This window comes from Globicephala melas, chromosome 3 (genome assembly GCF_963455315.2).
Source record: "Globicephala melas chromosome 3, mGloMel1.2, whole genome shotgun sequence".
Lineage (NCBI taxonomy): Eukaryota > Metazoa > Chordata > Mammalia > Artiodactyla > Delphinidae > Globicephala > Globicephala melas.
This window is the reverse complement of record NC_083316.1, coordinates 63771289-63796771: the sequence shown is the minus strand read 5'-3', so window position 1 is coordinate 63796771 and position 25483 is coordinate 63771289. Positions and strand designations below refer to the sequence as shown.

General features: G+C 37.7%; 1 protein-coding gene across 4 annotated transcripts in view; it reads right to left on the bottom strand.

The window, feature by feature from the left end:
- The window catches only part of MSH3 (mutS homolog 3), a 211435-nt gene that overhangs the window by 6386 nt on the left and 179566 nt on the right, over positions 1 to 25483 (bottom strand). For all 4 annotated transcript variants that reach the window (XM_070045159.1, XM_030846850.2, XM_070045157.1 and 1 more), the window contains exons 21-22: positions 8495 to 8681; positions 3530 to 3659 (exon numbers count right to left, since the gene is read on the bottom strand). In XM_070045159.1, the coding sequence (XP_069901260.1) occupies positions 3530 to 3659; positions 8495 to 8681 (317 nt within the window). The remainder of the gene's footprint in view (positions 1 to 3529; positions 3660 to 8494; positions 8682 to 25483) is intronic.

Below are 25483 nucleotides of genomic sequence, written 5' to 3'. Positions count from 1 at the left end.
ACATTGCTCCCAAAAATCTCATTAACATAACTCAGTACAAACAACTGCTGAATTTGTCATCATATGCTGGTCTCTACTTTAGTACTAATTATGGTAGTTCTTACAGCATCAAGGTAAATAATGTAACCACTCTTCCATAATCACCTGAAGGAGCTATTTTTATAGTTACGTTCTACTTCAAGACTATCTTTCACCACTCTTCCATGGGAGAGAGAGGGAAGAAGAGGGAGAAAAGAGAGAGAAAGAGAGAGGGAGGCGTGTGTGCGTGTACAAAGGAAACATGGAGGTGGAGAGAGCCAGGTCGCAGAGCAGATGGTAAAATGACTCATTTCTTTACAGCTTCAAATAAAAGTTCTTAGTGAGGACCCTACTTGTAAGCTATGACCAATTTCTTAAACAGGTATTACTGAAAAGCTTATCTGACACTGCTTAGAGTCAGTGAAAGTAATCATTCAAGTTTCTGTTTGTTACAGGGAAACTTAGCAAAACTGTTTTAAAGCAAAACTCCTCTAGACAGGTATTAAAGAGATGTGTGCTGATCAAACAGTTTCTGAAGTCACTTTTAGGATAGATTCATAAAAATTTAGAGATGGATGAGGTTAGGAGATTTTTCCAACATCTTATGGACTGGAAGAGACTAAAACGCAGGTTTCTTACTGCTGGTCCATTGCTTTATCTACCACACCAAAGGAAATAGATAAGCATAGTATCTTGGAAGTCACCCAGAAGGTCACTGGGGCATTTTACTGATGACCAATGGCCTCTAATCTAGACAGAAGAGGAATTAGGTCAGAGGTAAAGGATGAAGCACAGATACAGTCAGGGATAATATTGGAAGTAAGCAGGCAATGGAGGAATGCTTCAAGTTTCTGAGTGAAAATTATTTTCAACCTAAAATTCTAGCCCTAGCTAAATTATAAATCAAGTGTGAAGGTATGGAGACATTTTCATTCATGCAAAATCTTAAAAACTTTACCTTCTTTAGTTGATATTATTAGTAGCCTATCCAAAATCTATTCCACCTCTAAGAAAACCCTGATTTATAAAGGAATTAACTCCCTGACCATTTATCTCAGGGAGCAGTGTCCTCATATCCAGCTCCAAATGTTGACCCCAATTAGTCTAGGCTGATCAAAGTTATCCCTTCCATTCTTACTTCTAGGAATTGGTTTAAGAATGATCATGTGATTCAATCCTGAAAATAAGATAGGACACTGAGGAGAAGCTAGTGGGTATCTAAGAAAAGTTCCCTTGCTCCTAAGAAAGAGTCACAGGAAAAGCTGGTCCCTCTTCTTCCTTCCGACATCGTCAATTCTGGATGCGATGCCCAAAAGAGCTGCAGCCATCTTGCTGCTAGTCTGATGATGAAACCAGCAGGGCAGGAAGACAAAGCCTGGAGAACTGCATAGAAGACGAGCTGAAGCCCACCCTTCCTGAGGTTCCTGTAATACGAGATTATATGTATCCTCATCGTCTGAGCTGGTGTGAGCCCAAGTGTTCTGTTACGTGCAATCCAATGCACAGAGGAGAGGTTAATAGACTTCCTAGGATGACAGCAACATCTGGGCAGCAGGCCTAGGAAACAACCAGTTCAGATGAGCAGGAGGACAAAGGGCTCCAGGAAGAATGACACCAGTGGGGAAAACTGGAACCAACAGGTTCAGTCATGTGGAAAACTGTCTAGAGAGGTGTTTTGCAAAGCTATTGGAGGATACAGGAATTTTCAACAATAGACTCAAATAAAACAATGAAAGAATGAAAACAATTATTACCTTCAAGAAAAATGTTGTACAAGAAAGAAAACATACTTGGCTCATGAGTAAGCAATACCTACTGGCAGTAATAGTGAAAACAATGAATGTGAATGAAACGGAAAAAATGTGAAACTATTATACCAGGAGGAAGGGGAAGGGAGGGCGGAAGACCCTCATTTAACAGAAGTCAGTAAATATTGTGTCAGGTTGATGAACCAAGAGATAGGAAAATAAGCACAGTATTTAGAACTATGGAAGAAATGGATGAAAGAGTCAAAAGCAGTTGCCTTGGGACTGGGATGGGGAGGGGCCGTGGAGTAATAAAAGGATGGAAGCAGGGGACCACTGCCTGTTAGCATGAGTCTTTAGCTTTATTTAGTTTTTAAAAATTATGTTCATGAATAAAAATCTAAATAAATAAAATAAAATGCCAAAACACTTAAGATGTAAGGGTCTGGGTTAGTAGTCAGTTCACATCAAACACTTACCACTGACCCTTCCCTGCTAGTGAACTCTGTTTTGTTTATCCCATTGGATTTTAGCTTATAAGCTCCTCCTGTCACTTTGGATGCAGATGAATAGATACAAAACTGCTTCCATGAGAGAATTTATGATGTGTTTTTCAAGACCGCATGGTGGTGAAAGGCCAGGACTGCCTAACATTACATTTATCTTAGGTCCAGTGCTTTGTTTTATTTGGGCCAGTTGCCTGATATCTTTTTCAGGTCCATCCTTACTTATTACTTTTCCAAAATAAAATTTGGACTCTGGAGTATCTTTGATAATGGATTTTCCATTGTAGCACACCAACTGCATAAGCCATCACTGGCCCACAGCTTAAAAGTATTATTATTGGGCTTCCCTGGTGGCACAGTGGTTGAGAGTCCGCCTGCCGATGCAGGGGACACGGGTTCGTGCCCCGGTCCGGGAAGATCCCACATGCTGCAGAGCAGCTGGGCCTGTGAGCCATGGCCGCTGAGCCTGCGCGTCCGGAGCCTGTGCTCCGCAACGGGAGAGGCCACAACAGTGAGAGGCCCGTGTACCGCAAAAAAAAAAAAAAAAAAAAAAAATTATTATTGAACAGGGGGAAAAAAAAAAGCTAAAATCTACTATATTACTTACAGCACTTGAATTTTTTCTATTGGCTAATGATGTACTTTTTCACGAAATGTTTCATTTCTGTGACATGAGTAGTAAGCAGAAGGCTAGGAAAAATACTGTAGCTCCCATATACCATTTCTAGCAGAGCAGAAGAGAACCTGCAGGCAGAGGACATGGATTCTAGGCTCAGTTCAGCCCCCACCCAGGTGGCTGACATGGGGAACCCACTTTACCTGAGATTCACTTTCCTTGTCAAATTAAGATAACATGTATGGCCAGTATAGAGTATTGCTCTTAGTAAGTTATTAATGCTAAATGATATTTGGGGAAATGTACTGAGTATTTTTAAAGATAACTAATACACTTGACTGTTAGGGCATCTTTTCTGAGATGGATCTAAGAATAAAACCTAAATGACCCCCTCACCCCACTTTCTTCTTGTAGAAAAATGAGATAAGGAGGGCCAGAGAAGGATTCAGACATGGTGAGGATAAATGCAAATTCTATCTGACCCTAAGCTTAGAGAAAATGAATTTGGACAAATGTCAATTACAATCAACATTCACAGCTTTCATGATTAATAAGCAATAAGTTCATGCTCCTATGAACTTCAAGTTATAAATTATGAAAACCAACAGAATTCTAGTTGTACTTACTGCAAGAACAATTCATACCTGGGTCCTGTTTGCTTTCATCCTCGTTGACCAAGAATCCCATGTGATAATTCCCCACCTGTTGTGAGTAACTTTTTTCTAATTCACAGACTGGTGGATAATGGGTAACAAAGAGGGTTAAGGATTTCACCTAAAGCAGTGAGACACAATGAAAGTTATTTTATTTTTAAATTTTAATTTAAACTTTTCTCCAACTTTATTTTGAAAAATTTCAAACCTTCATAAAAGCTTCAAGACAAGTACAATGAACACTCATGTATTCTTTATCTAAACAACCATTTGTTAATATTTTGCCATATTTCCCCTTTCTTCCTCCCTCCCCTCTACACACACACACACACACACACACACACACACACACACACACACACTTTTTTTCCTGAACCATTTGAGAATTGTAGACATCATGACACTTGGTCCCTAAATACTTAAGATTCTATCTTCTGAGAACAAAAACATTCTCCTATATAACCAGAATAAAATTATTACACTCAAGAAGCTTAACAATGATATAGCACTATTTACTAATATATAGTCCATGAATTTCCCTTACTGTCCCAATAATGTTCTTCAGAAATTTCTTTATATTAAAAAAAAAAATCAAGACTCATGTGGTACACTTAGTCATGCCTCTTTAGTTCCCATTAATCTAGAACAGTTCCCAGACTTCTCTTTTTTCACTTCTATGTCTTTAAAATTTTTGAAGTATCCAGGAGGGCTGTTTTGCATAATCTCCCTCAATTTGGATTTGCCTCATTCAATTCAGATTAAAACTTATTACCAGCAATATTACATATATAGGTAGGTGACATACCCTTTTCAGCATATCACATCAGGAGGTACATGATGTCAGTCTGATCTATTATTGGGAATGCTAAAGCTGATTATTTGGTTTAAGTGTGTGCCCAGAAGATTCCTTCAATGTACTGACACCTCTCTCCTTTGTAATTAATAAATAACTTGGGAGGTGATACTTTGAAACTGTGTGAATATCATTTTCTCCAACAATCTTGCATCCAAAGGTTTTACTATCTGTTGATCATCATTGCCTGAATCAGTTATTATTCTGGTAGTTAATAAATGTCGATTACTGGGCATATACCCTGAGAAAACCAAAATTCAAAGAGAGTCATGTACCAAAATGTTCATTTCAGCTCTATTTACAATAGCCCGTAGATGGAAACAACCTAAGTGCCCATCATCGGATGAATGGATAAAGAAGATGTGGCACATATATACAATGGAATATTACTCAGCCATAAAAGAAACGAAATTGAGCTATTTGTAATGAGGTGGATGGACCTAGAGACTGTCATACAGAGTGAAGTAAGTCAGAAAGAAAAAGACAAATACTGTATGCTAACACATATATATGGAATTTAAGAAGAGAAAAAAATGTCATGAAGAACCTAGGGGTAAGACAGGAATAAAGACACAGACCTACTGGAGAACGGACTTGAGGATATGGGGAGGGGGAAGGGTGAGCTGTGACAGGGCGAGAGAGAGTCATGGACATGTACACACTAACAAACGTAAGGTAGATAGCTAGTGGGAAGCAGCCGCATGGCACAGGGACATTGGCCCGGTGCTTTGTGACTGCCTGGAGGGTTGGGATAGGGAGGGTGGCAGGGAGGGAGACTCAAGAGGGAAGAGATATGGGAACATATGTGTATGTATAACTGATTCACTTTGTTATAAAGCAGAAACTAACACACCATTGTAAAGCAATTATACCCCAATAAAGATGTTAAAAAACAAAACAAAATAAAGCTTTCTCTATTAGCTGGAATTTTGTAAAGTAGAGCTTTCCCTTCTTCCTCCCTACCCTCACCATTTTAAAATTTATTTTTGTGTTGTTAGTATCAATACAGACTTGTGGATTACTTAATTAGCAATGTTTTAAAGCACAGTTATATGTGTTCTAGAAATCCCTATCTTAAGGGAAGTTAACACCAAATCTTGGTCTAAACATTAGCAGCAGAGGGTAATCAAATTGAAGAACTCCAGTTTTGATTCATCTGCTATTCGCCTTATTAAAAGTCAGAACATATGTCTTTTCTCTAAAAACAATTACAAATAAACCTATTAAGGCAGAATTTCTTTGACAAGTTGCTCTTAAAATCTGCCCTGAAATATCTTAGGACCAGCTGTCTCCCCAGTGTCCCTTCCCTGAGCTGACGGGCATTTCTAGCTGGAAGACCTAAGGGTTTGGGTTACACCACTGTCCCCCTCAAGGCCATTTTCACCCTGCAGCAGCAACACGTAGCCTCCCTGACTCCTCCTTTTCCTCTCTTCCCCATCCCAGCAATCAAAAGACATCATGAAAAATAAAGATTTTCATCCATAAAAAAGTTAGGGACTCTTGTTCCTGAAGAAGCCTCTTCAATGACTTAACTCCAAAGTAAACTTTATCTAAAACTAACACTTTCTTCATCAACATTTAAAATATACAAAAACTGCTACAGAAGCAATGAAAACATAAGTGACAAATTCAATTCTGTCCTAATTTGTTCCTGAAGGTTCTTAAATGACTCTTTGAAATTGCGACAAACTGCTTTTGGCAGCCAGCCTCCAACATGGCCCCAGAGATCTTCGCTTCCCAATGCTCATGCTCTTGAGTGGCCTCTTCCACACTGATCAGGGCTGGCCCTGTGTACTCAACAACATGATGGCAAAATAAAATGCACTGCTGCTTCTACCTTGGCCTCTTGGAATGCCTCCTCTGGGGGAAGCCAGATGCCACTCTGTAAGGATACTCAAGCAGCCCATGGAGAGGCCCACAGCGAAAGAAACTGAGGGCCCTGGCCAATCGCCAGCACCAACTTGCCAGCCACGTGCGTGAGCCACGTTGGAAGAGGATCCTGTAGCCCTGGGTGATAACTTGACTGCAACCTCAGAAGAGGCCCTGGGCCAAAACCACCCAGCCAGGCTGCTCCCAAATTTCTCACCTCCAGATACTCTGAGAGACAATAAATGATTATTGTTGTTTTAAGCCACCAAGTTTCAGGGTATTTTGTTATGCAGTCATAGTAACTGATACACTGCTATAGAGTAGATACAATTAAAGGAAACTCGAAGTTGACAGATTCAGCTCTGTCATAATTTGTTCCTGAAGGCTCAAAACAAAGGAATGTCTTAATTAATCTAGTTTTTATTAAATGAAAGATTCTTTAAATTCTGTAGTGCTTTACAATTTTCCGAAGTGTCACGCACATGATTTCATATATCCCCATAATAACCCTTTCTCCCCTTACCCCTAAAAAGCCCCTCCCTGCTTCCTTCTCCCCACTAGTTTGCTCTCTGTATATGTGAGTCTGCTTCTTTTTTGTTATATTCACTACTTTGTTGTATTTTTTGATTCCACATAAGTGATATCATACAGTATTTGTCTTTCTCTGTCTGACCTATTTCACTTAGCATAATGCCCATCCATGTTGCTGCAAATGGCAAAATTCCATTTTTTTTTTACAGCTGAGTAGTATCCTTTTTTTTTTTAACATCTTTATTGGAGTATAATTTCTTTACAATGGTGTGTTAGTTTCTGCTTTATAACAAAGTGAATCAGCTATACATATACATATATTCCCATATCTCCTCCCTCTTGCATGAGTAGTATTCTTAAATGATGTTTAAAAAGTGTGTTTTGGAGGCAGATATAGAACTATACTGAACCTGTAGTTTCTACAATGATTAAAGAAAAGTTCCTGAGCTATATCTTTTTGAAAATACAGAATTTCTTTAAAAGTAAAAAGTATTTATTTTAAAACAGAAAATATGTCATCATTAACTATGTAATCTAACTAAACGTTTAAACAAAAAACTGAGGGCCACAAAACTTTAAAGAAAAGGGGATTTTATTTTTGCAAAGAAATACGAGCAAAAATGTGCTTTTATTGGCTATTTAAGGAAGAAAGAAAGAAATGAAAATGGAAGGAAGACACAGAGACAAAGAAAAGTTAAAAAGTAGAGAACAAAATAGAAAAAGAAAAACCAAAGAAGAGACAAGGTTCAGGCGCAGGTGCTAAGGTGAGAGAAAAAAAGGAGAGATCAAAATGAACAAAACCAGAGACAGTTAATAAAGGGGACAGTTTGATGGAGATGACGGAGGTGCAAAGTTTGACACAAACAAAAGTTCACATTCAGATGCTTAGAAACGAACTCTGGGACTTCCCTGGTGGCACAGTGGTTAAGAATCCACCTGCCAATGCAGGGGACATGGGTTTGATCCCTGGTCGGGAAGATCCCACGTGCCGTGGAGCAACCAAGCCCGTGCACCTCAACTACTGAGCCTGTGCTCCAGAGTCCGCGAGCCACAACTACTGAAGCCCGCGTGCCTAAAGCCTGTGCTCCGCAACAAGAGAAGCCACTGCAGTGAGAAGCCCACGCACTGCAAGAGAGTAGCCCCCGCTCGCCACAACTAGAGAAAGCCCACGCACAGCAACAAAGACCCAATGCAGCCAAAAAAAAAAAGAAATGAACTCTAAAAAAAAAAAAAGACACATGCACTGAAGGTGTTACTAAGATAGAGACACCGAAAGATCAGATCAAAGGTCTTATAAGGAGACCTTCTAGGATATTGTTGAAAAAAGTATTTCACAGGGCAAAAATGGCACTATCTCTTATTTGGTTCTTTTCTCAAGGATTGGGTTGCAGGTGATGGGCCCTGCTCTTGATTTAGTTTGCCAAGGAGAGTAAGATACAGTTCTAGGTGGAAATATTGCCAAGGAGGCCTTTCTCCTACTGACCAGGTTTATTCTGCCTCAGCAAAAGAAAGCAAGACACATCAAAGAACTACAAACGTTACTTAGGGCCAATCTACCTGAGTTCCATATATAGCATTTGAATGATCAATTGCAGGAACAGGATCAACTGCAGGATAATATTGAATATTTTGAAACTGAGGTCAGGAAAACAATCTGTATAGTATGCACCATTCCTGTACAAAAAGGTATGCAAGATACTTACATCTCTAATAAAATGCTCAAGTGTAGCATAAGCAATGGCGATTCCATCATGGGTGCTTGTCCCTCTTCCCAATTCATCCAAGATAACCAAAGACTGTGATGTTGCTTTTCTTATTATTTCTGCTGTGTCAGCCAGTTCTTCCATAAATGTACTCTGTCCTTTACATATGTTATCTGCAGCCCCCATCCTACAAACAAGATGACAAAATCCTGATTTTCCTCTGAACTTCATTATTAGGAAGCCAGACATTATTTTCTGAGCAATAACTATAAAAGATCCCTACAGGGGTCTATGTACTTTGAGCCAATAACAGCTGAAACTGTATTAAAAGAAAATATGTTGGATATAAAGAGTGTCTAACATCAAATGGCACCTTACAGAAACATTCTGGGTAGAACCTGAGGTACTGGACAGAGCTCTTGAAAAGCAGGTAAACCTCTGACTCAGCCTCTTTCTGACCAATCATTTCAAATCAAGGTTTTCGTACTCACAGGGGAAAACAACGCTTCTCTGTATCACTGTGTGCAAAATCCTTGAGTACTAGGATGCTGTATAATCAAAGGCTTTTTCCAGTGTTTCCTGAAGAAGATTCCACACCGATATTACAAATTAAAGTACCATGTTGAAATAAAACTTTTCTTTTCTTTTTTTAACTAGAACTAGAATTATGGAGGTTTAAATAACCTCAGACACCTAATACAGGTTCCTAAAGTGGACTTCATGGAACAGTGTTCTTAGAGATGTCAAGAAACAGGTTCAAAAGTTGTAAGGGCTCTTTCCTGTGAGACTTCTTAGAGCCTTTAATATTCTACTACATATTGTGCATTTCTTACACCTGATCTAGTACACAGCATTTCTAACTCATTTAACCATGGACCTTGAAACTTCTGGAGCACCTTCTGACAATAATGGTTTACAGAACACATTTGGGGGAATGTAAAAAAAAATCTGGGGGGAAAAATTAGGTATTTGCACTCCACGTCATGTAGTTTGCAGCAAAACCTAGAATTCACACTCTGACCCACTAGCCAGCTTTGTGGACGCTGGTGACTATTTTCTCAGCAAAATACCTTCATCAATTTAGTTTTCCTACAACAGTTCACATGTGACCTACAGCAGCATAATATGTCTCTTATTTCTGGAAAAACTCATGGTAAAACCGAGCCTTAACTATCCTGTGGCTGGAGCCACGTACTGGGCAGGAACAATGGAGTATAATGCCCACCTCCTCAACTTCCAAAGACTGGTGGCACCTTAGGAGAACTGCTCCACTAATCAGTGGCATTTAGAAACTGTAATTAACTACATCTATGATGGAGGTGATAGTGCTGTCGAGTCCGTCTCCTTTAAAATCGATAACTACAAAACATAATTTCTGAAATGTTGCTAACTCAGGAGCATTCTGGTTACTTTTTCAAAGTTTAAATCCTGTTATTTACCTCAATTTTCAATGTTTACTTTACTAATATGTTCCCTACCACAAAGCAAGAATATTACACTTTCCTATCTCTGCAACCACTCTGAATTCTTCAGAACCATAATGTTTGATTCTCACTTAACAATGTTTGATTTTATTCCTGACAGGTTGTGAACTGACAAAAAGAACATATCTTTCGCTGATAATAAAATAGCTCTGATAAGGCAAATATCTGGGGGGGGGGGTATCTTTGATTCAAGAGTTAGAAAAACAAGCAAGCACTGGCTAAGATTTTAATGAAACAGTTTACGTATACTTAAGTGCTTTCTAGAAATACTACGGTAACAGAGTGGTCTCACTGGGAACTGCAGGAATTGTAGAATGCTTTGGGGAAAGACATTCTAAGGTGAGATTTCAAAACAGGAGGGAAGGCTGAATGATCAATCAATAAAAAAAGATGGTAGCTAATTGGTTCTTTCAGGAAAAAAAAAAAAAACGACAACAAAGATGTGTCCCTACTTACACCATATTCCAAAATCAATGTATATGAATTTAAAAGTTGAATGTAAAAATAGAAACCATACACATACCAAGCAGTCTAGATGAAATTTAATCTCTAGACAGGTGGGTGGATGGCTTTATATACATGGCATCAAAACATGTGTGTAGCAAAACGCCACGGTACCAATGTGTCTTACGGTATTACAGGGTTTCTGTCCTTAAGGAGGTCAGGCCAGATTTCAGGGGATCTTGGATGTATTTTTATTAAACAATGGTCCCAACTCTACTATTAGACCAGTAGTTTTCAAATACCTTTTACCTGTTAAATCCTTTGTTCACATGAAATTTTACAAAGAAACTCACTCTGCCAATGAGATCAAAGGAACACTGATTTGGTCAAGAACCCAGCACTGAGGCCTCGCTTCCCTTCTAGAGGGGCCGCTGTGGGATTCCTAACACCCTGTAGAACAGTTTGAAAGCCACTCCATTATAGGAGCCAAAACATTTTTTCACAATTCTATTTTTCCATAGCACCTGATGATAAAGCAGCAATGCTGCCCAGCAGACACTAAAGAAATGGTGGCGCCTTAACCAGTCACTGAGGCCACTGGGGAAGTATGTGTTTGTAACTGTGGGAACTGTTTATTGATAAAAATATTTTCTGGGGCTTCCCTGGTGGCGCAGTGGTTGAGAGTCCACCTGCCGATGCAGGGGACAAGGGTTCGTGCCCCGGTCCGGGAGGATCCCACGTGCCGCGGAGCGGCTGGGCCCGTGAGCCATGGCCGCTGAGCCTGCGCGTCCGGAGCCTGTGCTCCGCAACGGGAGAGGCCACAGCAGTGAGAGGCCCGCATACTGCAAAAAAAAAAATATATATATATATATATATATATATTTTTTTTTTTTTTCTGTTAACTTCTCTTAAGAAATTTCCTTTAAGGAATTCCTCTTCTTAAATTTATTTTTCCAATAAATTTCAGCAATATAAAGATTTTATATGATTCTGATGGACACAGAATTTTATCAATAAATCCATTTTCCTTTTGGTCTTGGTTACTAGGAAACAACTGGATAGCACCTTATAATGACAAATAGCAACACTGACTTTATCTTAGGTTTCTATCCTTACTTGTCCTTGATCTTTGAATACCATTTTACTTTCTTGTTGTCCTGCTCTATTGTATATATCCCAGTAAACTGTCTAAAATAAGTTTTGGAAATAAGGCAGGGTATAACACCATTAACAAAAGGTCTGTAATTTTCTACTAATCCAACAAGCATTTACAACACATCCTACTGGACAATGATTCTGAAATTTTTCAAATGTTAAAATATGTTAGAGATTTAAGGAATTCAGAACATATGTCATTATTATCATTCTGCCTGTATTTGTATTCAAATGCAGGGAAAAATGGAAAATGCATTCTTTAGGTTTCATCTCAGAGTAAGTTTGCTCTGACAGGTTACAGATACGTGATTAAGAAAAAAAAAATCACTCTGATATTTTTAGGAGTGGCGGCTGACTAATCTTTCTAATCCCCTACTCCCTCCTCGTCTAACCCTTATATAGGTCAACAAAGCTTAATAAAGCATTAATGGAGAAAAGAAATTACTACTTTTTTGAATCAGTTTCTAAAATCAAGAACACTTTCATGAAAATTTGAACAAGGGTTTGTTTTTATGAGGTCTTGATATTTTGAGATAACATTCTAGATGTTTCTAAATTATAGCAAATAGGGTGGGGCTCTGTCCCTTCAAACCACAATCTTTGGGCCTTATGAAAGGAAAATGCTAGCATGAGGGAGAAATTCTGAAATTAACAGGTGGAAAAAAGGATTCTTTATATCGAATGATAAGTAATTGGAGCTTAAATATGAAAACTGTTAACTAGAGGAAATGATTATTGTACTGCATCAGGATTTTTTTGGACATACTTTAAGCGCTTTTAAAATAATATATAAGTACATATATTTTACATATATATAACTAAAATTTACCATTTTTAAAAATTATTTATTTATTTATTTTTGGCTGTGTTGGGTCTTCGCTGCTGTGCTTTCTCTAGTTGTGGCGAGCTGGGGCTACTCTTCGTTGCGGTGCGCGGGCTTCTTCTCTTGTTGTGGAGCACGGGCTCGAGGCACGCGGGCTTCAGTAGTTATGGCACGCAGGCTCAGTAGTTGTGGCACACGTAAAATTTACCATTTTAACACTTTTCAGGTGTATAATTCAGTGGTATTAAGCACATTCACAATGTTGTGCAGTCATCACTACTATCCATTAGCAGAACTTTTTCATCATCTCAAAATAACCCATCAAAAAATAACTCCCTGTTCTTCTCTCCCCTCAGCCTCTGCCTCTATGAATCTGCCTCCTCAGATAAGTGAAATCATACTCTATTTGTCCTCTAAGTGTTTTGTATAGGAGGGCTTTTATATTAGCTAATTTTGCCTTCTTTTTGGAATTGAAGATGTTCTACTCACTTCATTTCGCTAAAAACTTTGCAGAATTCTGTACAGTATGGGTGTTTTAGCTTGGGTTTTTTTTGCATATTATGTAATTTTTATAGAAGGAAATAATCTCCTGAATAGCAAAGTACTCTAACTTAAGAAGGATGGTGTAAGGAAGAATAAAAAAGTTAAAGTCTAAGAAGAGAAAAAAGGCTTCAAAAGAATACCAAATATTGAAAGATGTGTAGATACAGCATGGTATTTAAAAGGTATAAAAAAATGTGAAGTAGTAGATCTGTATCACATTTACACATAAACATTAACCCAGCAATGGAATGAAGTCACAAATAATTTATCACTACACATGTGTATTTTTTAAAAGCCTGGAAGGCCATACACCTAAAGGACGATTTCCAGGTAGTGGAATTACAGGTGATTTAAATTTTTTTCCTTTTTGAGCTTTTCTATAGTTTTAAATTTTGCACAATGAATAAGCTTTACAGTATCATTAGAAAAACAAATGTTATTTTAAAAATCACAGTACATTTAAAACATTTTATACTCTATTGATACATTTAAAACACTTTATACTCTACTGTACCATTGTGTTAAGACAAGGCAAAATGACTGCAATTAGCAAGATAAATAACCAGCTTTCTTCTACCAATATCAAAAACACCTCATTAGCAGCAATGAAATTATTATAATAGATAATGAAAAAGATTTCTTTATCTAGGGTAATTGTTTCTACTAACAGCTGCAATCAGATCACACTATGGTATTTAAAGTCAATTTATAACAGCTATTACAGTGAACTGCAAATATAACCAAGCAAAAAAACACTACAACAATCTTTCAGTGTCAATGGAAACATAGCTGAAAATCAAGGCAGCAATCCAGGAAAATGCCAAACTTGTATTGGCTCACATGAAACCATGTTCACTAGAACCACCTACAAAGCACATGCAGGCCACATAAGGACACAGGTGTTTTCCTATCAAAGGAAACCCACAGTGTGCTGACTGGGCAAATCATTCCCCAACACATCTACTTGTCTATTCAGTGGGATAGTCCCAAGAAAGTCAAAGGAAAATAGTTAACTATTTCTTAACTATTTTCTGTGAAACAACACAATAATTAAGGCCATCAAAGCAAGGATAAATCAGTCATGAGGGAAAAGACTAACCAGATTAATTAATAAGTTCAGTACAGGGAAACGCTACACAACCAGAGGAGGCATTCTTATAACTGAACTCACACTATGAGCTTGAGCAAATCACAATCTCTCTTTCTGCTTTTCCTTCTGTAAAATGTCAAGTGTTGAAACTAAGTAATAGCTCCTAAACCTGGATATGTTTCTGAGTCACTTGCAGAGGTTCTTTTTTTAAAAATATTTTTTTCAGTTGAAGTATAGTTGATTTACAATGTCATATTAGTTTCAGGTGTACAGCACAGTGATTCAGTTATATATATGTAAATATATGTGTGTGTGTGTATATATTCTTTTTCAGATTCTTTTCACTTATAGGTTATTACAAAATATTGCATACAATTCCCTGTACTATACGGTAGGTACCTGTTGGTTATCTATTTTATAAACAGTAGTGTGTATATATTAATCCCAACCTCCTAATTTATCACCCCCCCTTTCCCCTTTGATAGCCATAAGTTTGCTTTCTATGTCTGTGGGGCTATTTCTGCTTTGTAAGTAAGTTCAATTGAACCTTTTTTTTTTTTTTTGAAGATTCCACATATAAAGGATATCATATGATATTTTTCTTTCTCTGTCTGACTTACTTCACTTAGCATGATAATCTCTAGGTCCATCCATGTTGCTGCAAATGGCATTATATCATTCTTTTCTATGGTTGAGTAATATTCCATTGTGTATGTATACACATACACACACACACACACACACACACACACACACACACACACACCACATCCTCTTTATTCAGTCATCTGTCAAAGGACATTTAGGTTGCTTCCATGTCTTGGATACTGTAAACAGTGCTGCAATGAACACTGGGGTGCATGTATCTTTTTGAATTATAGTTTTCTCCAGATATATGCCCAGGAGTGGGACTGCTGGATGATATGGCAACCCTATTTTTAGTTTTTTAAAGAACATCCAAACTGTTCTCCATAGTAGCTGTACCAATTTACATTCCCACCAACAGTGTAGGAGGGTTTCTTTTTCTCCACACCCTTTCTAGCATTTATTATTTATAGACTTTTTGATGATGGCCCTTCTGACTGGAGTGAGATGATACCTAACTGTAGTTTTGATATCCATTTCTCTAATAATTAGCGATGTTGAGCATTTTTCCATGTGCCTGTTGGCCATCTGGATGTCTTCCTTGGAGAAATGTCTACAGATTCAATGCAATCCCTATCAAATTACCAAGGGCATTTTCCACAAAACTAGAACAAAAATTTAAAAATTTGTATGGAAACACAAAAGACCCTGAATAGCCAAAACAATCTTGAGAAAGAAAAATGCAGCTGAAAGAATCAGGCTCCCTGACCTCAGACTATACTGCAAAGCTATAGTAATCAAAACAGTATGGTACTGGCACAAAAACAGACATACAAATCAGTGGAACAGGATAGAAAGCCCAGAAGTAAACCCATGTACCTATGGTCAATTAATCTACAACAAAGGAGGTAAGAATATACAATGGAGAAAAGACAGTCTCTTCAATAAGTGGTGCTCCAAAAACTAACTGTCCATTCTCTAACACCATACACAAAAACAAACTCAAAATGGATTAAAGACCTAAATGTAGGACCAGATACTATAAAACTCCTAGAGGAAAATATAGGCAAAAAGCTCTTTGATGTATATTATAGCAATATTTTTTTGTATCTGTCTCCTAGAGTAATTTTTTTGTATCTGTCTCCTAGAGTAATAAAAACAAAAATAAACAAATGAGACCTAATTAAACTTAAAAGATTTTGCACACCAAAGGAAACTGTAAACAAAATGAAAAGACAACCTACAGAATGGGAGAAAATATTTGCAAATGATGCAACTGACAAGGGATTAATTTCCAAAATATAAAAACAGCAAACAGCCCAATCAAAAATGGGAAGACCTAAGCACGAGTTCTTAATTATGAGGTCCAGGAGTCTCCTTCATCATACCGATAACAACTGTATCTCCAGGGAATCTACATTCCAGGGACATGCCTGGAATCTGCACTTAAAACTAAACGAAACCAAACCCTCAGGTGACTTTGAAGCATTAAATTCATACGACCACTTCCCATCAAAAAGATGAAGTGAGATATCTCCTGTTTGGCAGACACAGCTACAGGAGCTAAATAAACCAGAGAGGCACTCACAAGGCAACATTTCTGTTGCCAATAAAATTCTCAACAGCCCACTCATTTCGTAAAATATAATGTGGTTTTTAGTGCTGGTATTTACCACCAACTAGAAGACATGTACTCAGTCAAGATATTTTCCTTCTGTCCAAGAAGTATACATATATTTTAACAGAGTAAAAATACTCCACAGTAGGTACTCAATCACTATGTGCTGAATTAAACTAAATTCAGCAAACAAACCAGTTATCATCCACACAGCCAAAAGCAAACATTTAAGATAATTTAATTTAAGCATTTGAAAACCTATTACCTTCCAATTCTCTCTCAAAGTAAACACAATGGTGCGATTCTGAGTACAAAGCATTCCTGAAGCTGGGGACCATAAGAAAGAGTTTACGTGGGGAGGGTGGCATGAAAATTATTAACCAGAGGCCACTTAATGTAAATACCCCTTTCTACCAACATTTAATCGACATAAATAGAAATAAATTATGCTGAGAGAAGCCAATTGTTTTGTTGTTTTTTTTCAACCAGACTTAATAATTCATCGCTTTTCTAAAACTTAAATACTGAGTCCAAAAAGTTGAATGAGGTTTAAGTTTGCACTCAACAGGATAATAAGAAACAGATCTTAATTGAGTGATGCACTCAAAGATGTTAATAATCCTTGGAAATATGTGTCTAGAAATATAATATTTCACCAATGAGTACATATATCACCAATTAGGGCCAAATGTATATGTTTGCCAAAATTCTACTTTTAAAAAATCCTTCTTATTCAGAGAAAGGTTCATGAGGTTACAACATCCAGGAAAAGACTCCCAAAGCCTCCTGTTTATAGCTTTTCATGCATTTATTTATTCTTCTTACGGCACAGCACACACCACATAGTAGGCACTCAATGAATATTTATGGAAAACATGAATTTAAACCTAGTGTTGTAAATGTCCAATTAATAATGCAAAAATAACCAATTTAAAGATAAAGTTTGGGAATTCCCTGGCAGTCCAGTGGTTAGGACTCCATGCTTCCACTGCACGGGGCACGAATTCGATCCCTGGCTGGGGAACTAAGATCCCGCATGCCACGCGGCATGAACAAAAAAAAAAAAAGACCAAGTTTGGAGCCAAATTTTATGCACACATCTGCTAGATTTTAATATTTTTTCCATTGAGCGCAAAAAAGGATCTGAAGTGATTTAGAATAACAAAATATTTATAACAGAAGAGTTACAATGAATATGAAAGTAAGATTACAAGCCATATAGTAGATGCTCAAATTTGAGACAGCAAGTTTAGCATGAGCTTTTAAAATGCTAATTTTAGGGTCTCACGCTGAAGATTCCAATATAATAGGTCTGTGACAGGCCTTAGAAAGCAGCATTTTTAACAAGCATCTCTGATTCTGATGCAGCTGTTCTAAGAATCATGCTAGAGAAATACTCATGGAGAAATACTCCCATATAAGAAGAGATGGGGAAAATTAAACCAAATTTGTTTCTACACTTGCGCCTCAAATTTAGCTCTTAACCTCTTGGCAGTCAAGACAAAAAGGAATTAAAGGGGGAGCAGCCATTGGCTGAAAACATGAGGCCTGGCAGTTTGTCAGGGAAGGCCAATAAAGTGCTTCAAATCTCTTTATAAACAGGCACAGCACGCACATGGAGAGAAAAAATTCCTTAGCATTAATAAAATGTTATTTATCAGATGGTACTTCATGTAAAACATATTAATAGAAATGAAAATGCCCTTATGACCAATTTTTGAGACTATATAGAAACATATCAAATGGGTATTTCTTGTTCTAATTAATTTAAATCATAGGGACAAACTTTTACACACTGCTGGTGGGATTCTAAACTGGTCCATGTTCCTTGAAGAACAAGAAAGATGCACATTCCTTACACTCTACAGTCCCACTCCTAGGTAAAGCCCAGAATCAGAAAACTCACACGTGTACTAGATGTGTGTAAGACAGGTATCAGCACTGTTGATATTTGCAACAAATTTGAATCATATTAGATATTAATCAAGAAAAATGGATAAACTATGGTACATGCATACAATGGACTATCATAATTAGAGAAAAATGAGTGAACTAGAATTATATGCATCCATATGGATGAAGTTCATAAATATAACATTGAGGGGGAAAAAGCCACTTGCAGAAGAATGATGCTTAAAAGCATACCAAACATAAAGTTTAAAAGCATACCAAATAATTCCATATATTATTTCAAAACATATCTATGTAGTAAAAATATAGAGAAACTCATGAGATAAAAACCAGACTCAAAAAGGGTTACTCTGGATGGGGTGGAGGGGAACAGGACCAGGGAGGGTTATGGGTTCAGTTGGATTTGCAATGCTTTATTTCTTTAGTAGGTTGGAAGCTACAAGGGGACTGTAATATGTCTGAATAATTTCATAATAAATGAAAAATATGAGGTTATAATATTAAACCATATCCTAGTAAAAATTTAAAATCCTAGGGATATAACTGAATGTGGTCCACATAGACTCCTTTCCAATGGTAATAGGAAGAGAAGGCGAGGACAGGGGGAATGGACAAGGAACAGGGTTCTTCTACTAGAGCAGTGCATCCCAGATGGAGGTCTCAGAGGTTAAAGAGTTCAGGGAACCTCTGCATAGCAGACACACCACAGCCAATAAAAGTGTGAGACTAATCTGTAAGAACTGACAGGGGAATTCAGTTTCCCCCAGGTTAGGAAATAAAAGCAAGCTACATGATAATAATGCTTAGTATAAGACCACGTAAGAGAGAAGACTTATGTACACCTCTAACCTTGTGGAAAGTTAAATGAAAAACCATAAATAGATGCTGACCTGTAGAGAAGGAAACATTTCACTTAATACCCTACTACACCGTAAACAGTTTTCATAATAAGCTTCTCTTACTTTTAGAATTAAATAACTGAGCTCTCCAGCAAGGGCTTGGGGAAATGCTTCTCAGCCTTGCCCACATTTCAAAACCACCTGGACACATGTAAAATTCAAATTCCCAAACCCTGCCCCAGGCCAACTTAGAACCTCTGAGGGCAGGGTCCAGGTTTCAATATACTTTAAAAGCTCCATTAAAAAAAAATCCAATGTACATTAAGGGTTAAAAAAATCAAAGATGTTAAATGTGCAAAGGGCAATGTTTCTGTTATGAAAATTAAAAACACCAGTCTTGCATACTGATCTGACAGAAAGCCATCAATTCCTAAAGGAGGAAGAACTAGGGCTACTTACAGGCTGGGTTACAACTTCGGAAAAATAAAGTCTGATATGCTCTTGGGAAGGTTTAAAGCTTAGAACCCCAAATTCCATGCTACTGAGTAGGGAAGAGAAGTCTGTCCAGGAAAAAAGTATTCCCAGACAATGACCATATATGCATTTCATTAGACGCCTATGAAACATCTCATTTTGACTGATATAACCCTTAACATTTTTTGGGCAGGGGAGTACTTTTGTTACCTGTTTATTTCAGAATTTTGAAAATGTTCATAAGCCAAACTAAAGAAAAGTCACCATAATCCTATATCTTTTACAATATTTTGGAATGCAGCCTTCTATATAGATGGTTTTCTCTGCATATATTTACATATACAATTTGTCATACAAAAGTGGAATCACACTGAATGCCAAGTTTCATAACCAGCTCTTTTTCATGTGTTGTAATAAGAATATTCTTTTATGTGATACTACTTCTGGATTGGCCCATCAGGACCAGGTAACTATAAAATGTATCCCCAAGTAGATGAATAAACTAATGTGTTTGCAGGAGTTAACTCAGAATGAATGCTACTATACTGAAACAATGAATTTGGTGTTGGCAAGGTTTAAAGTGCGGAATATTTGGTTAACTTCTTTCAAGGATGACAGCTAAGACCAGCAATTCGTAGTGATTTCACACCCTTCAAAAATTATTCTCAAAACCTGGTATTATCAAACTTTTTGTTTTATAGATGTGAGACCTGAGGCTAAGTTTAGAAAAGGAGTACTATACTAACATATATATGAAGACAGACTTTTAAATCCAAAATACTAATGACACAGACTCTAGAAGAAGGAACAAAACTCAAATTTATTGAGTACCTATTACATACCAGGTACTTCATGTACTTAATTCCCACAATAATCTGTGATTAAGCAGTATTATCTCCATTTTATAGATGAAAAAACTGAGACATTGAGAAGTCAAGTAATTCGCCAAAGGTCAGATAGTTAAGTAGAAAAAGTGGGATTTGTACCCAACTATAATACTTTTTTTTTTTTTTTTAAATTCCATGACACCATACTTCTTTCAAGGCTCTAGATGAATGAAGTAACTAGCACACAGTCAGGAAATTGGTGAACTTGTATTGAGACCTGACCTTTCTGGCTCTAAAGCTTCCATCCTTTCCCACATATAACCTATCTACTCACATTTTAGTAGCACTTATTATTAGCAAGAGATAAGAGAATCCTACTGACCCATGCAGAACTGGGCAAAGTCTGGGATTTTACCCTATTTATATCAAGTTAAGCCAATATGGTTTCACAGATGCTAGCAAAAGACATGAAAACCCTGAATCAGAAACAAAGGACTTTTACCCATATTGGTTTGCATCAGCTGTCAAGTCCCGTAAGGGCAAGGCAAAGGGCTCACCACGGATGCTGTGCATGCAGTGGGTTGTATTACAAGGCAGAAAACTGAACTTGAGGATTCACTACGTGTACAACAAAAAGAAGCACGCTTCCTCTTTGTGGGGAGATGTTATTACCTCTTCCCTCGAGACTGCTTGCTGCAAGCCCAACCCTGACAAATGCCCAGGTAGGGAGCAATCAGGGGCTTTCTTGGTGTACTCAGTAGGGACATGCAGGGACACTCAGGGCCCATGGCAGACTGCTTTTATAAACATGACCTTAAGGTCCATGAAACAACAGCTACTTAAATGGTAAAGCATAAGAGAGTGTCCCAGATTTCAGTGTTTATATCTTTATATCCTTTAACTGACTGAAATGATTCTTTGCTAATTAATGTTTTAAGGTTGTGACCAATCTTGCAGTATAGGGACTTCCCTGGTGGTCCAGTGGGTAAGACTGCGCTCCCAATGCAGGGGGCCCAGGTTCGATCCCTGGTCAGGGAACTAGATCCCGCATGCATGCCGCAACTAAGAAGTCTGCATGCCGCAACTAAAAAGATCCTGCATGCCGCAACTAAAAAGATCCTGCACGCCGCAACAAAGATCCCGTGTGCCGCAGCTAAGACCCAGTGCAGCCCTTCCCCCACAAAAAAATCCTGAAGTATAAAAGATCAATCTCTCTCTGTGTTTCAGATAGATCTAGATATTCAAATAGATTAAGGTTTGATTTGTTTGCACAGACTTCATAGCTTGTGTTACAAACTTTGGCCAAATGTCTGGTCGTCTCTCTTTTCATGACGTGAGCAGCCATTTCTAATTATTGCCTAGATCTATAACTACATTAGGGATTGCAAAAAAAGAGAGGGGTGATATTCTAATACTACTATTCCTTCTCTGTTAGCTGGAACACTTCCATAAAGAGAAAATTCTTCTCATAATATTTTTGGAAAGGCATGGTAGCTGCATGATTCTTCCCCTTTATTTTTCAATTTTTATTCTCCAAAGTGACTAGTGATTTTTTGTTTTAAGTATCATGAATTCATTCTAATATCCTCTAAGGTGACTGATGCATTTTTTTAGAATCATAAATTCATGGACATAACATATTCCACTGGATACCCCTCTTAAACATGTTCAAGTCTACCACTCAAAAATAAAACAAGTCCCTTATTGGATCTCTAACCCTGTCTTCCCAGCCAATCTGCTCCAGGGTCACCTACAAACTCTATATCCTAACCTCTCACTTACTCTCTAACCCTCTTTAACTGGAGTGAGGCCCCACCACTCCACCATAACAGCTCTTGCAAAGGTCACTAGTCATATCCATTTTGCTAAAACCAAGGTGGACTTTTCAGGCTTCATCTCATTCAGTCTTTCAGCGCTGTGGACCACTTCCTTCCTCCTTGAAGCACTTTTCCCCGTGCCCCCATGACACTGGGCTGTCCTGGTTTTCCCCTGCCTCTCTGGGTACTCCTTCTCTGTTGGTTTTTCAAGCTTATCTTCTTACTCAGCCATGACATGTTGGCAGTTCTAAGGCTCAGCCTTGGAACATTATCTTCTTCACTATATTTACTCTCTGCCAACATGATCTCATCCACACCCAGGATCTCACTTCCCACTTATACAAAGATGTCTCACAACAAATCTATATTGTTACCTTTCATCTCTCCCTGTGAACTCAAACTTTATATCCAACTGACTACATGACAGCTTCCCTATGGTCTCAGAGTATTGCTACCTACTACATACAAAAACCAAGTCAATACTCAGCCATAAAAAAGAACCAAATAATACCATTTGCAGCAACATAGATGGACCTAGAGATTAGCATACTAAGTGAAATAAGTCAAAGACAAGTATATGATATCACTCATATGTGGAATCTAATTTTTAAAAATGATACAAATAACTTATTTACAAAACAGAAACACTCACAGATTTCAAAAACAAATTTATGGTTACCAAAGGGGAAATGAGTGGGGGAGGGATAAATTAGGAGCTTGTGATTAACATATACACACTACTATATATAAAATAGATAACCAACAAGGACCTACTGTATAGGTCCTATTGAATATTCTGTAATAACCTACATGGGTAAAGAATCTGAAAAAGAATGAATATATGTATAACTGAATCACTTTGCTGTACGCCTGAAACTAACACAACATTGTAAATCAAAAAACCAAAAATAAAGTCAGGATCCAAGGAAAAAAAAATCACTCTCTTCCAGTAAATGCCGGCATTCTCCACCCAGATGCACAAAGCACTGTCATCGCTGAAAACTCCATTTATCTCAGCCTCATATCCCATCTATCACCAAATCCTGTTGATTTATTTCCTGTTATTTATTACCTTTCAAATACAACTCCTTTCCATTTAAACTAACACTACAACCCAGTCCAAACTACTGATACCTCTCACCAAGGCCACCGCAAGGGCCTACTGATAAGACTGCACTGATCAACTGTGTCCTTCCTCCAAACATTCTCTGCATTTCAGCCAATGTAGATGTGATCATACCAAGCCCTGCTTAAAACCCTTCAATGGTTTCCCATGGCTTTTACACAAACTCCTAACACGGCCTACACTTTGTATAACTTGCCCTTACCTATTGTCTTCAGCTTCATGGAGAATCTTGCTCCCCTAGAGGGCCACCCTTCAGCTGTTGTCTCACTATGGTTTTTTTAATGTGAAAGAACATTTGCACATGCTGCTTTCTTGGTCTGAAATGCTCTTCTTTCCTTTGATTAGTTAACGCCTCCTTCAGATTACACATCACTTGCTAAAGGAAGCCTTCTCCTGACGTTCCTGAGCAGATCAGGTCCCAGCACCACAGGCTGCCACAGCCTCATATACCTAGCCTTTGTAGACTTGTCACAGCTGCAACTTTACATTTCTTTATACAATTTTTTGGTTTATGCTGATCTTCTCCATCAGGTAAACTTCATGGGAACAGAAACTATGATTGCTTTGTATTCTGAGTGCTTGTCATATGTTAGATGCCAAGTTAGTATATGTTGGATGAATGAACAAATGAAAATGAATGGATAAAGATCCAAATTTGCTGAATTAATGCACTTTGTCCTTTTCCAGAAGGCTTATATTTGCTCTCACCGAATATACTTTATATAAATATTTTATATACATAGAACAGGTTCTATACATTGGTAAAAATTTTATTATACTAATATTATAAATATGTTATCATTACAAAGGTTAGTTATTGTTATTATCATTGAATTCATTCCTTGTGGCAGAAACTATTTTCTGGTTACCAATAAATCCATTCCTGAACACCTGTCCCTTGCCTAGCTCCATTATAAAAGCTGGATAAAATCAAATTCATACTTTGTTTCGCTTGTAATTATGGCCATGAGACACAGCGCTGGTTAGCGAAATGTAAGTGAAAGTTTTCTGGGAGGCTTCTGAAAAGGTACTGATTTCCTGAAAAAAAGGAGAAGCTTTTGCATTCCTTTTCCCTTTTTCCTCATATGAATATCAATGTGATGTCTGGAGTCACAGCAACTATATTGCAACTATGAGGAGAAGACAACAAAACTGCAGAGCCACTGAAACATCAGAAGTGGTCACCTACTTCAAGCTTCCTTGTTAAATGAGAAAAGTAAACCCTTATTTTCTTTTCTATTACTTGTATCTAAAAACATTCCTGATACTCTGCTAACAAGATTCTCTTCCAGACAAATTACCTTACATTGCCCAAGATATTTTTTCTCTTTCTTTTTATTTTTCTCTTCCTTTTATCTTTTTTCTATTGATGAAATTTCTCTTGTCACTCCTCCTAATAATGTAACCAAAATAAAATACCTAGTATTTTTTCTTAGGAAATAGAAAATTAATTACAATGTTAAAAACTAAAGAAATATTTTTAAAATTTATTATATTGAGTTCATTTACAAATATATGGAGATCAAAATAACATCTGTTTGGTGATATGGCATCAAATATTGGGTTGTCCAAAAAGCGTCTTTGGTTTTTAAGTCAAAAGAAAAGACACATTTTTCATTTTCACCAAGAACTTTTTTTTTTTTAATTTTATTTACTTATTTTTGGCTGCATTAGGTCTCCGTTGCTGTACGCGGGTGCAAGCTACTCTTCATTGCAATGCGCGGGTCTCTCACTGCGGTGGCTTCTTTTGTTGTGGAGCACGGGCTCTAGAGTGCAGGCCCAGCAGCTGTGGCGCACGGGCCCAGCCGCTCTGCAGCATGTGGGATCCTCCTGGACCAGGGCCTGAACCCGTGTCCCCTGCACTGGCAGGTGGACTCCCAACCACTGCGCCACCTGGGAAGCCCTCACCAAGAACTTTATTGAACAACATATTTACTGTTTTGTTCCACTACCTTCTGCCATTTTTCAGGCAACTTCATAATTCCATCTTCCCAAAAATTTTTATCTTTTTGAGCAAAGAATTGTTTACAGTCTTCCAGGGAATTGAAATTTTTTCCTTTAAGAGAATTTTGTAAAGACCGAAATAAATGTAAATCTGAAGGTGCAGTGTCTCATGAATACGGTGGATGAATTAGAACTTCCCGGCCAAGCTGTAATAGTTTTTGCCTGGTCATCAAAGAAACATGTGATCTTGCGTTATCCTGATGGAAGACAATGCATTTTCTGTTGACTAATTATGGACACTTTTCATAA